A 16,327-nucleotide genomic window follows, 5' to 3' on the forward strand; every position below is an offset into this window, starting at 1 on the left:
AAAGTAAGATGAAACTGAAATGGAGAACTGATATTGCCTAGGCATAGCAGGTTGGAGCAGGGTTTCCTGATGACTTGACTACTGGGAAGTGATATTGTACTGTTTTCAGATCTACAGCTGCTACTCTTTAGGCCTAGTAGTATCTATGCGAGGGCGAGAGAGATCTGGTTTGGGTGGTTGCTCAAAGCCAATGCACTGTAGCATCACATCATGTTAGGCCATAGTGCTGGCAGCCATACACACTGTCCCTCCATGTGTAGACTGCAGAGCAGTGGTGAAACATGAGCTACCAGGGTCTTCATTCCTCAGAGGCCCAGAGAAATGGCAAGGGTCCTAATGCCTATTTTGGCAAGAGTCACAGGTCACATGTAATGAGTATCCTACTCCCAGTCTCTGCTACTATCAAAATACAGTGTTTTGTGTGTGTGAATGTCTGAATCTAGAAGTGATCTTTCGGTTTCGTTTCACTCCATTCACTCTATTCTGCCATCTTTTATAACCACCCAGCCACGTATTTGAGACATTTAGGTTATTGATAAGGATTGTTTCAAATTAACCACTAGTTCGCTTAAATCCAATGACCTCTCTGCTTTGTAAAATCAAACAAAATCCTTGACTGCAGGGTAGAGCAGGGACGATACACCAAAAATGATCGACACCGACCATACCGATCACTTTTTGCAGGCATTTTGCTGACATTGTTCATTATGATAAGTAGCCTATACTAGAGAAATATTCAGTTGGAAATGAAATAGGTTTGCTAATAGGGGTAATTGTTAATGGGGCAATTGATGGCTACAACCATCAAACTAGTTGTGGTTACAGGATAATTTAAAAAACGGTGGTGCACATTAATGGTATAAACTTATCGTTCCATTTATCGTTAGCGCCAGGGATGCCAGGTCTAGCCAATCATGACCACTCAAAACCCGCCCAGAAGGCCTGAAAACTAGTGTACATTTTTTTCCCACAGCAAGAGTTGCCACATTTATACAATAAACCCTTTTTCCATAACGCTATTGAGACAATTAAGGAATATCAACGTAACTAATGACATTAGAAGCAATAATTATTGCGACATCAAGTAATAAACAAATTTGAATGTTGCAAGAGAGAACTCGCCAAATAATTTCCCATCGGTGGATGTTGATTTAACTCATTTGACTGCTATGATTAAGCAATAAGGCATGAGAGGGTACGATATATGACCAATATACCTTGGCATAAGGCTGTTCATTAGCATGACGCAACACGGAGTGTCTGGATACAGCAGTTAGCCGTGGTAGATGGCTATCACGAACAAGATGTTATCACTAGAAACAGTTATAAATGGCCCATTTGCGAGATTGACTTGACATCTCAATAGGCATAGGCTACATACTGAAATCTGGGTTCATGATTGTAATTAAACTTTTCCATGGTTTGCTTAGATAGATGCAGATAGCCTGTAGCCCCTGATTTGCCTACATCTTAATTCAGATAGTCTATAGTAGCCTAGGCAAGATGTAAACTGAACGAGTTAGAATCTTGCTTAGCTCAAATTAACAGAATCATTTATTCAACATGAATAGCTTGGCAATTTCGAGACAAGAAGTGCTTGTTTTTCCCAATAGCCTGCTGGAATAGGCTACTGAGGAAGGGGTCATAATTTCAATCACTGAATTAAATATTAATTATATATACAGTACCAGTCAAAGGTTTGGACACCTATTTATTCAAGGGTTTTTCTTAATATGTTTTCAATGTTCTACATTGTAGAATAAATGACGACATCAAAACTATGAAATAACACATGGAATCATGTAGTAACCAAAAGAAGTGTTAAACAAATCTTAAATATAAAACAAAATATGTTTTATATTTGAGATTCTTCAAAGTAGCCACACTTTGTCTTGATGACAGCTTTGCACAGTCTTGGCATTCTCTCAACCAGCTTCACCTGGAATGCTTTTCTAACAGTCTTGAAGGAGTTCCCACATATGCCAAGCACTTGTTGGCTGCTTTTTCTTCACTCTGCGGTCCAACTCATCCCAAACCATCTCAATTGGGTTGAGGTTGGGTGATTGTGGAGGCCAGGTCATTTTATGCAGCACTCCATCACTCTCCTTCTTGGTCAAATAGCCCTTGCACAGCCTGGAGGTGTGTTGGGTCATTGTCCTGCTGAAAAACAAATGATAGTCCCACTAAGCGCAAACTAGATTTTATTTATAATTTTTTTAATTTAACCTTTATTTACAGTTAAGAACAAATTCTTATTTACAATGACGGCCAAACCCAGACGACGCTGGGCCAATTGTGCGCCGCCCTATGGGACTCCCAATCACTACCGGATGTGATGCAGCCTCAATTTGAACCAGGGACTGCAGTGATGCCTCTTTCACTGAGATGCAGTGCCTTAGACCGCTGCGCCACTCGGGCTTCACTGTGGGAACTACATATGCGGAGATCATCCGTTCACCTACTGTGTCTCACAGACACACACCGGTTGGAACCAAAAATCTCAAATTTGGACTCATCAGACCAAAGGACAGATTTCCACCGATCTAATGTCCATTGTTCGTGTTTCTTGGCCCAAGCATATTTCTTCTTCTTATGTGTCCTTTAGTAGTGGTTTCTTTGCAGCAATCGATCATGAAGGCCTTTTTCACGCAGTCTCCTCTGAACAGTTGATGTTTATGTATCTATTACTTGAACTCTGTGAAGCATTTATTTGGGCTGCAATTTCTGAGGCTGGTAACTCTAATGAACTTATCCTCTGCAGCAGAGGTAAATCTGGGTCTTCCTTTCCTGTGGCGGTCCTCACGAGAGCCAGTTTCTTCATAGCACTAGATGTATTTTGTGACTGCACTTGAGGAATTTTCCGGATTGACTGACCATGTCTTAAAGTAATAATGGACTGTCATTTCTCTTTGGTTATTTGAGCTGATCTTGCCATAATATGGACTTGGTCTTTTACCAAATAGGGGTGGTATACAGAAGATAGCCCTTTCTTGTCACAACACAACTGATTGGCTCAAACGCGTTAAGGAAAGAAATTCCACAAAGTAACTTTTAACAAGACGCACCTGTTAATTGAAATGCGTTCCAGGTGACTACCTCATGAAGCTGGTTGAGAGAATGCCAAGAGTGTGCAAAGCTGTCATCAAGGCAAAGGTTGGCTACTTTGAAGAATCTCAAATATATAATATATTTGATTTGTTTCACACTTTTTTGTTTATTACATGATTCCATATGTGTTATTTCCTAGTTTTGATGTCTGCAGTATTATTATACAATGTAGAAAATAGTAAAAATAAAAACCCTTGAATGAGTAGGTGTGTCAAATGTTTGACTTGTACTGTATATGAACTGAATATGCTTGTCAACAACTTCAAATTTAATTAACTAAACTTGGCCATTAATAATTGCGTAATAACACAAGGCTACAACAACAATACACTGAAGTTATAGCGTATTTTTAAAACGTTTGCCAGCTCCAGGTAGGCTACACAAGTGACCCATTTGATTTGCAAAATCTCCAGTGATATTGTAATTTCATCATATATTTATTGTATCAAATTAGCATATACAATTATAGACTACTTGATGGCCAACAGATGCAAATGTATCATTCTCCACATTTAATGTCAGCTTCATTGAGGATTTTTCCCCATAATAGAAGCACACGACGGAGTTACATAACTTCCATTTCAAATGTCCACTTGCGCATAATGTCAAGTTAAATAGCCGACCTACAACTGGTAAAAAGTTGTCATGACGTGCGCACGTGATGCTCTGTCTTCTCTCACTCATGTGACTCAGTCAATAGTGGACTAAGCTGCATGCTGCAGTGCTCTTTCAACACGAACACCCCCTGCCCTCCCCACCACTCACTCACTCAGCAACAGCCTGCCTCATTGCCTGATAGTCAGCAGCAGGACACAGTGAAATAGATACATGCCATGGCGGCCGCAGTGCAACTTAGAAGTAGCCCAAAAACCCACAACCCGCGACCAATACATTTACACCCGTGATATTGTTTTCAAAGTAGCCCAATTGCGGGAAAACCGCAGACATGGCAACCCAGGTTAGCGCATCAATTCAGGCAATTACTGCAATATGGCTTTTTGTCCATATCGCCCAGCTCAACTCCAGGGGATCTGGTACTGTAAACACTCACCGCTTCAAAAAATCTCTTTATAGGATATATGCTGCTGTGTTTTATAGCAATCTATTTTCTCTCATTAATGTGTATTGTAATCGGCATGAAAACAGTAAGAGGATTATGCCTCTCTCTTCCCACTCCTTTTATTTTAATTTCTTCATCACCGTGAAGGTTAGGAGATCTTGTCCATGAGCTTTTCCAAAGTGGTTGTGGGGGAGAAGCCTACTCAAACAGCACAGAGCACTCGTCGTATCACTCCATTTTGAATCCATCTCTCAACCACACTAGAAGTGCACTCGCTGCCGTTTTGGTGATATGTCCTTGGCGTTAAAACTTAATTGGTGTTGGAACATCCATACTTAGCATAGTGTAATTATTTCCCTGTTAAACCCTGGGCATTAGGTTATCAACTAGTATTTTGACTTTGCCTAGTTTTTCATAGACATAACTCCTCCAGTGCGAGGGACAGAAGGCCATTCAGTGTGTAGGCAGGCAGGTCCAGGGAGCCAAGTATCCGGCCAAGCAGGTGCAAGATCTGAGTCCCCCTCCATCAGGAACAGTGGAAATGCTAGCAGATGCTGGCGAGAGGTGCTGACACTCTTATATCCAGGATGCACTGACACATTCATCTCTAACTGGTCCAAAAGAGCTGGTGGCCAAATAGCATTTAACCCTTCTCAGTCTACATACAGCGAGAAGGATTATTATTGTTCTGCAGAAAGCTGATATCCGTGCCTAAGACTACCAAAACCCTGATAGGACGTAAGACTTCAAACTGGCTTGATTTGGGTTAGAGAACTGTCCTGACTTGTATGTGACTAGTTTCTCATCATGCCGTTCTCTTCTCCCTACAGGTCGCTGTCTACAGGACCAAACCCATGATGTACCGCGCCTGCTCTGCAGCCCCACCAACATCCTGTCTGTAGAGGAAGCGGCCGCACCAGCATGTCCTCCCACCCCCAGTCCGTGCCCCAGGGCCGGAGGGCTGTGGACATCCGCCACCTGCCAAACCCTGCCAGTCTACCGCTGCAGCTGGCACGGGCACACACGGTAAGAGCCCTGGGAAACCCTGGACCAAACTAGCTGGAGACAGGAACACTGGTACTTAAGCGCCTTCACATGAAAACTCAGTGTATAATGATTTACATGTAGATGTTACCCCGGCTCCCTTAGGTTAGCTGTAATTTTGTCAACAGAATTATCCTGCACTGAGTAACTACACTGTTGCGGCTACACTGTTATGCACACAAAGGATATGCCGCCCTAGAACCTGCTCCCTTATTAGATGTTTGAATTGAAAGTTCATGTTTTCATGGTGGAATCATTTTCTAGGTTTCTCCATTATGCCCAAATGTCTTCCCTCATTTCTTAATCGCCATGACTGTTTTTTGAACGGGTCAGAGGGATATGTCTTCCCAGAAGAGGCCCCTAGCTAGTAAGTAGGTTCATCTCGTGGCTTGATGTCCTGTGTCGGTGTGAGTTTCTCTCTGTTGTAAGGAGGGAATCCTAGGGTTACCCAGGATCCCCACAGCTGCCCCTGCTTGTTAATCCCTCCACTCCCACTTGTCATCACGTTGAGGAGGAGATGACGGCAGATGGACAGTCCACAACCCACAGTTAGTCCAGTCAGCCTCAGCTCAGTGAGAGAGGCACAGGTGTAGAGGAATGGCCACTCTCTCTCATATGTGTGAGTTAAATGGAGAGAAAGGATGATAATGTAATGACCAGGAAGGAAGAGCTAGATGAAGAGACAAAACGAGAGAATGAGTGAATAAACAGAGACACGCTATCATAGACTTGCCTCAGATCGGAAGATTTCTGGTGTGCTCTCCTCATGCGTTGCTGTGTGTGTGTTTCAGGATATGGGACTGGTGGACTACCACCCTCACTCTCGGGACTACAGCTCACACCTGGCTCAGCCCCACCGCCGCCGGCCCTCTCTGCTGTCCGAGTTCCAGCCAGGGAATGAGAGGTACGTAGCTATCTACTACTGTACTAGGCATAACACACACCATCTGCCCCCGCTCAGGACCCAGGACCCCCTGGTTTCTTTGCTCATCACCTTAAATCACTTTTTAACCCTTTGACGCTTCCGATCACATATTTGTGATCATTGTTGAGTGGTCCCTGCAGCGTAGCATCGCAAATATCTGATTGGACCAGTAGCAACAGAACATATGATGCAACAAACGCATCTAAACAGCATTGTTGTTTGAAAAGCATCTAAATAATGTTTTGTACTGATGGGAAATAAAGATCTTCACAAGTTTATTACTCAATTTTATATTTTATTGTGAAAGATAAATGTGAATTTCATCATCCAAGCATCACAAGGAACACATCCACAGCCAAATTCATTCCATAAACCATTCTAAATAAACGGTTGCGCTTACAAAAAACTAAACATAAGTTAGCGATCTAACATCTATACTTGTTTACAATGTATCTCTGGTGAGCATAAGGGAGACGTAATATTGTTTAGAAAAGAGAGATGTGTCAGCTAAGCTAACAGCAGCTAAATTCTTTGATGGCAGCCATATTTGTTTGACAATCAAAAACTCCCTAATTAGTGAATGGCATTCTGGGATAAGACGCAAAGAAACAAAGTCAAAGTCAAAGATGGCTGCTCCCAATGCCCCAAAAATGTGGACTTAGTTTGGCCATTTTTCAGCATATTACAAATCTTCAATGTACTTGTTACAGTATACACAGGATCCGGAGCACATTACTTTTACAAGTTGTTTACAGTTTTTGACAAATCACAAAGCAAATAATGTTATCACCTCACAGATCATCACCCTAAATACAAGCGCGAAAGCTAAACAGGGTTGCCAGATTTAGAAAAATCATTTTAGGGGGGTTTATTTCAAGTCCATGGAGAGTAGAAATGGGGGATGGTATCGTGGGAGGATTTGATGCAGGAAATACAGTGCTTTCGGAAAGTATCCTTTTTCCACATTTTGTTACGTTACAGCTAGAGGTCGGCCGATTTATGATTTGTCAACGCCGATACCGATTATTGGAGGCCCGGTACCGATTAATCGGCCGATTTCTTTAACAATGTATTTGTAATAATGACAATTACAACAATACTGAATGAACACTTATTTTAACTTAATATAATACATCAATAAAATCAATTTAGCCTCAAATAAATAATGAAACATGTTCAATTTGGTTTAAACAATGCAAAAACAAAGTGTTGGAGAAGAAAGTAAAAGTGCAATATGTGCCGTGTAAATTTTTTTTGACTATTGGATGTTCTTATAGGCACTTTAGTATTGCCAGTGTAACAGTATAGCTTCCGTTCCTCTCCTCGCTCCTACCTGGGCTCAAACCAGGAACACATCGACAACAGCCACCCTCGAAGCAGCGTTACCCATGTAGAGCAAGGGAAACAACTACTCCAAGTCTCAGAGCGAGTGACGTTTGAAACGCTATTAGCACACACCTGGCTAACTAGCTAGCCATTTCACATCGGTTACACCAGCCTAATCTTGGGAGTTGACAGGCTTGAAGTCATAAACAGTGCAATGCATTGCGAAGAGCTGTTTTGAATGAATGCTTACGAGCCTGCTGCTGCCTACCATCGCTCAGTCAGACTGCTCTATCAGTTCATAGACTTACCGTAATTTCCGGACTATTAAGCGCACCTGAATATAAGCCTGAATTAAATTGTATTTATTTGGAACATAAATAAGCCGCACATGTCTACAAGCCGCAGGTACCTACCGGTACATTGAAACAAATGAACTTGACACAGGCTTTAACGAAACACGGCTTGTAACAAAAATAAATAGGCTTTAACGAAACACGGCTTGTAACAAAAAATAAAAAATTAGCAGTAAGCTTTAGTTGTCTTTTTTGCACTGAGTCAATGCCTCACGCTGCTGTTTCCAACGTCTTATCAACTCATTAAGACCAAGCTCCCGTGCAGCAGCTCTATTTCCTTTTCCAACAGCCAGATCAATCGCCTTCAACTTGAAAGCTGCATCATATGCATTTCTCCGTGTCTTTGCCATGATGAGGGTGACAAAATGACTACCGTAATCAGAATGATGGGAAGTTTGAGAGCGCTCGATTAAATCTAAACAGTAAACAAAAAAGTTGTTTGACCTTAACCCGTTTGGCAATTTCATTGGTCTAATGAAAGCTTCATGCCGGCAAAAACCGAGCACGTCACAGAATGTGTTTTTTTGGAGAAAAAAAAATTGAAAGCGGGAAAAATTAATATACACTGCTCAAAAAAATAAAGGGAACACTTAAACAACACAATGTAACTCCAAGTCAATCACACTTCTGGGAAATCAAACTGTCCACTTAGGAAGCAACACTGATTGACAATACATTTCACATGCTGTTGTGCAAATGGAATAGACAACAGGTGGAAATTATAGGCAATTAGCAAGACACCCCCAATAAAGGAGTGGTTCTGCAGGTGGGGACCACAGACCACTTCTCAGTTCCTATGCTTCCTGGCTGATGTTTTGGTCACTTTGAATGCTGGCGGTGATTTCACTCTAGTGGTAGCATGAGACGGAGTCTACAACCCACACAAGTGGCTCAGGTAGTGCAGCTCATCCAGGATGGCACATCAATGCGAGCTGTGGCAAGAAGGTTTGCTGTGTCTGTCAGGGTAGTGTCCAGAGCATGGAGGCGCTACCAGGAGACAGGCCAGTACATCAGGAGACGTGGAGGAGGCCGTAGGAGGGCAACAACCCAGAAGCAGGACCGCTACCTCCGCCTTTGTGCAAGGAGGAGCAGGAGAAGCACTGCCAGAGCCCTGCAAAATGACCTCCAGCAGGCCACAAATATGCATGTGTCTGCTCAAACGGTCAGAAACAGACTCCATGCGGGTGGTATGAGGGCCCGACGTCCACAGGTGGGAGTTGTGCTTACAGCCCAACACAGTGCAGGACGTTTGGCATTTGCCAGAGAACACCAAGATTGGCAAATTCGCCACCGGCGCCCTGTGCTCTTCACAGATGAAAGCAGGTTCACACTGAGCACGTGACAGACGTGACAGAGTCTGGAGACGCCGTGAGAACGTTCTGCTGCCTGCAACATCCTCCAGCATGACCGGTTTGGCAGTGGGTCAGTCATGGTGTGGGGTGGCATTTCTTTGGGGGGCCGCACCGCCCTCCATGTGCTCGCCAGTGGTAGCCTGACTGCCATTAGGTACCGAGATGAGATCCTCAGACCCCTTGTGAGACCATATGCTGGTGCGGTTGGCCCTGGGTTCCTCCTAATGCAAGACAATGCTAGACCTCATGTGGCTGGAGTGTGTCAGCAGTTCCTGCAAGAGGAAGGCATTGATGCTATGGACTGGCCCACCCGTTCCCCAGACCTGAATTCAATTGAGCACATCTGGGACATCATGTCTCGCTCCATCCACCAACGCCACGTTGCACCACAGACTGTCCAGGAGTTGGCGGATGCTTTAGTCCAGGTCTGGGAGGAGATCCCTCAGGAGACCATCCGCCACCTCATCAGGAGCATGCCCAGGCGTTGTAGGGAGGTCATACAGGCACGTGGAGGCCACACACACTACTGATCCTCATTTTGACTTGTTTTAAGGACATTACATCAAAGTTGGATCAGCCTGTAGTGTGGTTTTCCACTTTAATTTTGAGTGTGACTCCAAATCCAGACCTCCATGGGTTGATAAATTGAATTTCCATTGATTATTTTTGTGATTTTGTTGTCAGCACATTCAACTATGTAAAGAAAAAAGTATTTAATAAGATTATTTATTTTATTCAGATCTAGGATGTGTTCTTTAAGTGTTCCCTTTATTTTTTTTAGCAGTATATTAGCCGCGTCATTGTTTAAGCCGCGAGGTTCAAAGCGTGGGAAAAAGGTTGTGGCTTATAGTCCGGAATTTACGGTAATTATAACATAATAACACACAGAAACACGAGCCTTAGTTTCCGGATTCGACCATATTAACGACCTATCACGTTTATTTTTTCAGTGAAATACGGAACCGTTCCGTATTTTATCTAACGGGTGGCATCCATAACTCTAAATATTCCTGTTACGTTGCACAACCTTCAATGTTATGTCATAATTACGTAAAATTCTGGCAAATTAGTTCGCAACGAGCCAGGCGGCCCAAACTGTTGCATATACCCTGACTCTGCGTGCAATGAACGGAAGAGAAGTGACACAATTTCACCTGGTTAATATTGCCTGCTAACCTGGATTTCTTTTAGCTAAATATGCAGGTTTAAAAATATATACTTCTGTGTATTGATTTTAAGAAAGGCATTGATGTTTATGGTTCGGTACAGTTGTGCAACGATTGTGCTTTTATCGCAAATGCGCTTTTGTTAAATCATCCCCCGTTTGGCGAAGTCGGCTGTCTTTGTTAGGAAGAAATAGTCTTCACAGTTCGCAACGAGCCAGGCGGGCCAAACTGTTGCATATACCCTGACTCTGTTGCAGAGGTGACACATTTTCCCTAGTTAAAAGAAATTCATGTTAGCAGGCAATATTAACTAAATATGCAGGTTTAATAATATATACTTGTGTATTGATTTTAAGAAAGACATTGATGTTTATGGTTAGGTACAAGTTGGAGCAACCTTTTTCGCGAATGTGCACCGCGTCGATTATATGCAACGCAGGACAGGCTAGATAAACTAGTAATATCATCAACCATGTGTAGTTAACTAGTGATTATGATTGATTGTTTGATTGTTTTTTAGAAGATAAGTTTAATGCTAGCTAGCATCTTACCTTGGCTTCTTACTGCATTCGCGTAACAGGCAGGCTCCTTGTGGAGTGCAATGTAAAGCAGGTGGTTAGAGCGTTGGACTAGTTAACCGTAAGGTTGCAAGATTGAATCCCCAAGCTGACAAGGTAAAAATCTGTCGTTCTGCCCCTGAATAAGGCAGTTAACCCACCGTTCCTAGGCCGTCATTGAAAATAACTTAACTGACTTTCCTAGTTAAAAAATATTTATAAAAAATCGGCAAATCAGTGGCCAAAAATACCGATTAGCGATTGTTATGAATAATTAATCGGTCGACCTCTAGTTACAGCCTTATTCTAAACTGGATTAAATCGTTTTTTCCTCAACAATCTACACACAATACCCCATAATGACAAATCGAAAACAGGTTTGAGACTCGAAATTGAGCTCAGGTGCATCCTGTTTCCATTGATCATCCCGCTTGGAATTTGCCAAAAGGCACCTGAAGGACTCTGACCATGAGAAACAAGATTCTCTAGTCTGATGAAACCAAGATTGAACTATTTGGTCTGAATGCCAAGTGTCACGTCTGGAGGAAACATGCACCATTCTTATGGTGAAGCATGGTGGTGGAAAGCATCATGCTGTGGGGATGTTTTTCAGCGGCAGGGACTGGGAGACTAGTCAGGATCAAGGGAAAGATGAACGGCGCAAAGTACAGAGAGATCCTTGATGAAAACATGCTCCAGAGCGTTCAGGACCTCAGACTCGGGTGAAGGTTCAACTTCCAGCAGGACAACAACCCTAAGCACATAGCCAAGACAACGCAGGAGTGGCTTCGGGACAAGTCTCTGAATGTCCTTGGTTGGCCCAGCCAGAGCCCGGACATGAACCCGATCGAACATCTCTGGAGAGACCTGAAAATAGCTGTGCAGCGACACTCCCCATCCAACCTGACAGATTGTGAGAGGATCTGCAGAGAAGACTGGGAGAAACTCCCGTACCAGTCAAAAGTTTGGACACACCTACTAATTTAAGGATTTTAATTTATTTTTTACTATTTTCTACATTGTAGAATAATAGTGAAGATATGAAAACTATGAAATAACACATGGAATCATGTAGTAACCAAAAAGGTGTTAAACAAATCAAGATATATTTTGTATTTGAGATTCTTCAAAGTAGCCACCCTTTGCCTTGATGACAGCTTTGCACACTCTTGGCATTCTCTCAACCAGCTTCATGTGGAATGCTTTTCCAACAGTCTTGAAGGAGTTCCCACATATATGACCCGTTTCAGAAAACTAGGCATATGCCGCGCGTCACTACTTCACAGGAGAGCTGTTTGAACATAAACTTGAACATAAACCACTCATCTCTGCCATTTGCTTGACTAGTTATAGCCTAATGTTGCCTAGCTAACATTCAACCTGGTTGGTTAGCGATCTGCAGATTCATGCAGAGTAGTGACGTCATGGGTTGGGATTATGGTTCATTGTTTAGCTAGCTAGCTACATGTCTTGACAAAAGACTACACAATGCAAGTATCCATTTCAATAGAATGTCAATGCAACAACTGTTGATAGATGTACTAGCTATGGCTATCTACTCTGATTTCAGACCCCGGGTAAGATAGCCTAGCTAGCTACATTTTCAGATATTACACGTTTCTAATTTTGATTGTCTTTTCATTTCAAGTTAAAGTGTATTGCTAACTAGCGTTACGTGTATGATTTTGTTATTCATATCTCAGAGCCATTTACAGATTCATGCAGGGTAGTAACGTCATGAGTTGGGATTGTGGTTCATTGTTTAGCTAGCTAGCTACATGTCTTAAAGACTCTCATCTGAGTGAATTTACGAATGCTCAACCCAGTTGAATATGGCCACTGTCAGTAAATTAAATTGTTGCCAGCAGCACAGTTAGTCACCAACGCTCTGGATGACATGAAAACAGCCTAACCAGCTCTGCTAGGGCGAGTAAAATGGTCACTGAGCTGTTCTCTCATTTGTGTCTGGAAGTGTCTAGCAAGTTAGACTGCTTTTTTAAAATTGATACATTTTGTATCATTATTATGAACCAAACAAATACAAAAACAGAAATATACAAGGAGGAGTACATAAACCTAAGACTGGTATTACATATCAAGATGGTACATTTTCAATTTGTCAAAAAGAAAATGTTGTTTTTACACTTACTGATAATTTCTAAATAATAGATCATTTCTAAATAATATTTCAATTCTATCTTAATGTGAAGAGGGGTTTGTTCTCCGCCCACTGAATTTTATGGATAAAGAATCTGCCATGAAAAAGGAACAATGGAAGTTAAATCAGGGTCCATATCATTTGGATCAAAATAAGTCTGTCAGTCTGTTAAATTCATCCTCTGGTCTGATGAAACAAAAATAGAACTGCTTGGCCATAATGACCATCATTATGTTTGGAGGAAAAGGGGGAGGCTTGCAAGCCGAAGAACACCATCCCAACCGTGAAGCACGGGGGTGGCAGTATGTTTTGGGGGTGCTTTGCTGCAGGATGGACTGGTGCACTTCACAAAATAGATCGCATCGTGAGGCAGGAAAATTATGTGGATATATTGAAGCAACATCTCAAGACATCAGTCAGGAAGTTAAAGCTTGGTCGCAAATGGGTCTTCCAAATGGACATTGACCCCAAGCATACTTCCAAAGTTGTGGCAAAATGGCTTAAGGACAACAAAGTCAAGGTATTGGAGTGGCCATCACAAAACCCTGACCTCAATCCTATAGAACATTTGTGGTCAGAACTGAAAAAGTGCGTGCGAGCAAGGAGGCCTATAAACATGACTCGTTTATACCAGTTCTGTCAGGAGGAATGGGCCAAAATTCACCCTACTTATTGTGGGAAGCTTGTAGAAGGCTTCCTTGAAACACTTGACACAAGTTTAACGATTTAAAGGCAATGCTACCAAATACTAATTGAGTGTATGTAAACTTCTGACCCACTGGGAATGTGATGAAAGAAATAAAAGCTGAAATAAATCATTCTCTCTACTATTATTCTGGCCTTTCACATTCTTAAAATAAAGTAGTGATCCTAACTGACCTACAACAGGGAATTTTTACTAGGATTAAATGTCAGGAATTGTGAGAAACTGAGTTTAAATGTAGTTGGCTAAGGTGTATGTAAACTTCCGACTTCAACTGTAAGACCGATTTGAGCTGTTCGGTCACATATGCTGAGCACTTGTTGGCTGCTTTTCCTTCACTCTGTGGTCCAACTCATGCCAAACCATCTCAATTGGGTTGAGGTTGGGTGATTGTAGAGGCCAGGTAATCTGATGCAGCACTCATCACTCTCCTTCTTGGTCAAATATCCTTTACACAGCCTGGATTATGTGTTGGATCATTGTCCTGTTGAAAAACAAATGATAGTCCCAATAAGCGCAAACCAGATGGGATGGCGTATCGCTGGAGAATGCTGTTGTAGCCATGCTGGTTAAGTGTGCCTTGATTTCTAAGTAAATCACTGACCGTGTCACCAGCAAAGCACCCCCACACCATCACACCACCTCCATGCTTCACGGTGGGAACCACACATGCGGAGGTCATCCGTTCACCTGCTCTGTGTCTCACAAAGACACGGTGGTTGGATCTAAAAATCTCATTTGGACTCATCAAAGCAAAGGACAGATTTCCACCGGTCTAATGTCCATTGCTCATTTTTCTTGGCCCAAGCAAGTCTTTTCTTTTTATTAGTGTCCTTTTAGTAGTGTTTTTTTGTTGTTGCAGCAATTCGACCATGAAGGCCTTATTCACGCAGTCTCCTCTGAACAGTTGATGTTGAGATGTCTGTTACTTGAACTCTGTGAAGCATTTATTTGGGCTGCAATCTGAGGTCAGTTAACTCTAATGAACTTATCCTCTGCAGCAGAGGTAACTCTGGGTCTTCCTGTGGCTATATATATATAGTCATGCTTTTTCTGAGGATGAGTCTTGATGAGTAGTTATGAATTATTTATATCCATTCCATGAATTTTACATGGCACGCAGAGGGTAGGCCTTGAGCACAGAGTCATTATTCTTCATCAGTTGATTGAAGTAGCCGATATTCCTGCATATGTTACCTGGGAAAAGTACAAGAGAAATACTTCACACTTTAGTTATCTTCAACAAATGCTTTTCTCATGAGGTCAGCTGCAACTGGATTCTATTTGCATGGCTGTCAAAGCAGTGCTGTGCATCAGTGTCTCTCCGGGAGGTCTTCATATTAATTTGAATTAGTTCACTGTCTGTCCTCTCCTCTAGAAATCCCCCTGCACATCTTTCTTTGTAGTTGAAATGGAGGTCCTGTCTCCGGAGGTCATGTGAGTTAGGCAACATTACCCTCAGGAATGTTACGGGCACACATTGGCCGACACCAGATGGTCAGTGTGTGTGTGTAATGTGTAGCAGTGTGTGGCTAACAATTTGTGTGTGGCTGGCTGTGTCTTCCAGTAACAGTCAGACAGGATTACCGGCTCTCTGGGACTTTTTTTTTTAAGAACCTGCCCAGGGAGCATTGTGTTCTTCCTCAACCACTGCAGTTCTCTGTCCTGTCCCTTTTCTGTGTACAGTAGAGGACTCCACTAGTTCTGTCAACACATGAACATCACACTGTTCTCTCCCTCTTCCCAAGAGGACGTTGATTAGCAGCCAATCCTGAAAAGTAAAACCATGAGGGAATAACAGCCTAGTCTCTGTGAACATGTGCTTCTTTCAGGGGGCGTGGGTGAGCTGTGTGATTTTAGCAGGTCTAGTACCTTGTGTTGTTCAATACATCAAATATGGTAGGACTTCATCATATCAAGCTATTATTAGAGATTACGTTTCTTGTTTTCATCAGAGTGATTAGCTGCAGGTTGTGCTGAGAGGCATCAGCTTGTGTGAGTCCCCAGTCAAGATTTAAACGATCAGCATTCCTTCATCCATACCTTCAGGCTATGCTCAAACCCTTGCTTTTTAATCTCACCTCCACTGTGATGATCCATTTGAAGAAAGAAGTTCAAATGCAGATTGAAACATGGTTGTTGTGGATGTTGCTTCAAAGCCTAACACAATGAAATGGACAGCGCTTTTTAAGGTGATGATTCATTCAAAAAAACATCCATATGCGTATGAGAGCTTCTGCATAGGCCCCATGAGCCCGGAAAAAAACAACCTGAATAAAAATTCTGATTATGCCTTTATATAATACATAGCCTATCGCATATAACGCATGGCAGAAAAACATAAAACAAAACTGATTTTAAGATGTCTTTGAAACATAATTGGTCTAGCCTATACTCCAAAATTTGAGTAATTGCCTTTGAGTGTAGAGTGTATTATGCATACCGGATGGACTGGTTGCCTTATGCTATGCTCCAAAATGTCTATCCATGAGTCTGGGAGAGACCGTATAGCCCTAGGCGATGCTGTTGGTTCATTGATTAGGCAGGGCGGCTTACAGTTAGCCTAAAATGAGTG

At 42.3% G+C, this 16,327-nt stretch overlaps 1 protein-coding gene across 12 annotated transcripts in view; it reads left to right on the top strand.

Annotated features, from left to right (window-relative positions):
- ncor2 (nuclear receptor corepressor 2) overlaps positions 1-16,327 on the top strand; it is a 202,442-nt gene that overhangs the window by 58,625 nt on the left and 127,490 nt on the right. For all 12 annotated transcript variants that reach the window (XM_029717277.1, XM_029717284.1, XM_029717287.1 and 9 more), the window contains exons 2-3: positions 4,999-5,194; positions 6,004-6,116. In XM_029717277.1, the coding sequence (XP_029573137.1) occupies positions 5,090-5,194; positions 6,004-6,116 (218 nt within the window). In that variant the 5' untranslated portion in view covers positions 4,999-5,089. The remainder of the gene's footprint in view (positions 1-4,998; positions 5,195-6,003; positions 6,117-16,327) is intronic.

The sequence above is a fragment of the Salmo trutta genome, chromosome 27 (assembly GCF_901001165.1).
Source record: "Salmo trutta chromosome 27, fSalTru1.1, whole genome shotgun sequence".
NCBI lineage: Eukaryota > Metazoa > Chordata > Actinopteri > Salmoniformes > Salmonidae > Salmo > Salmo trutta.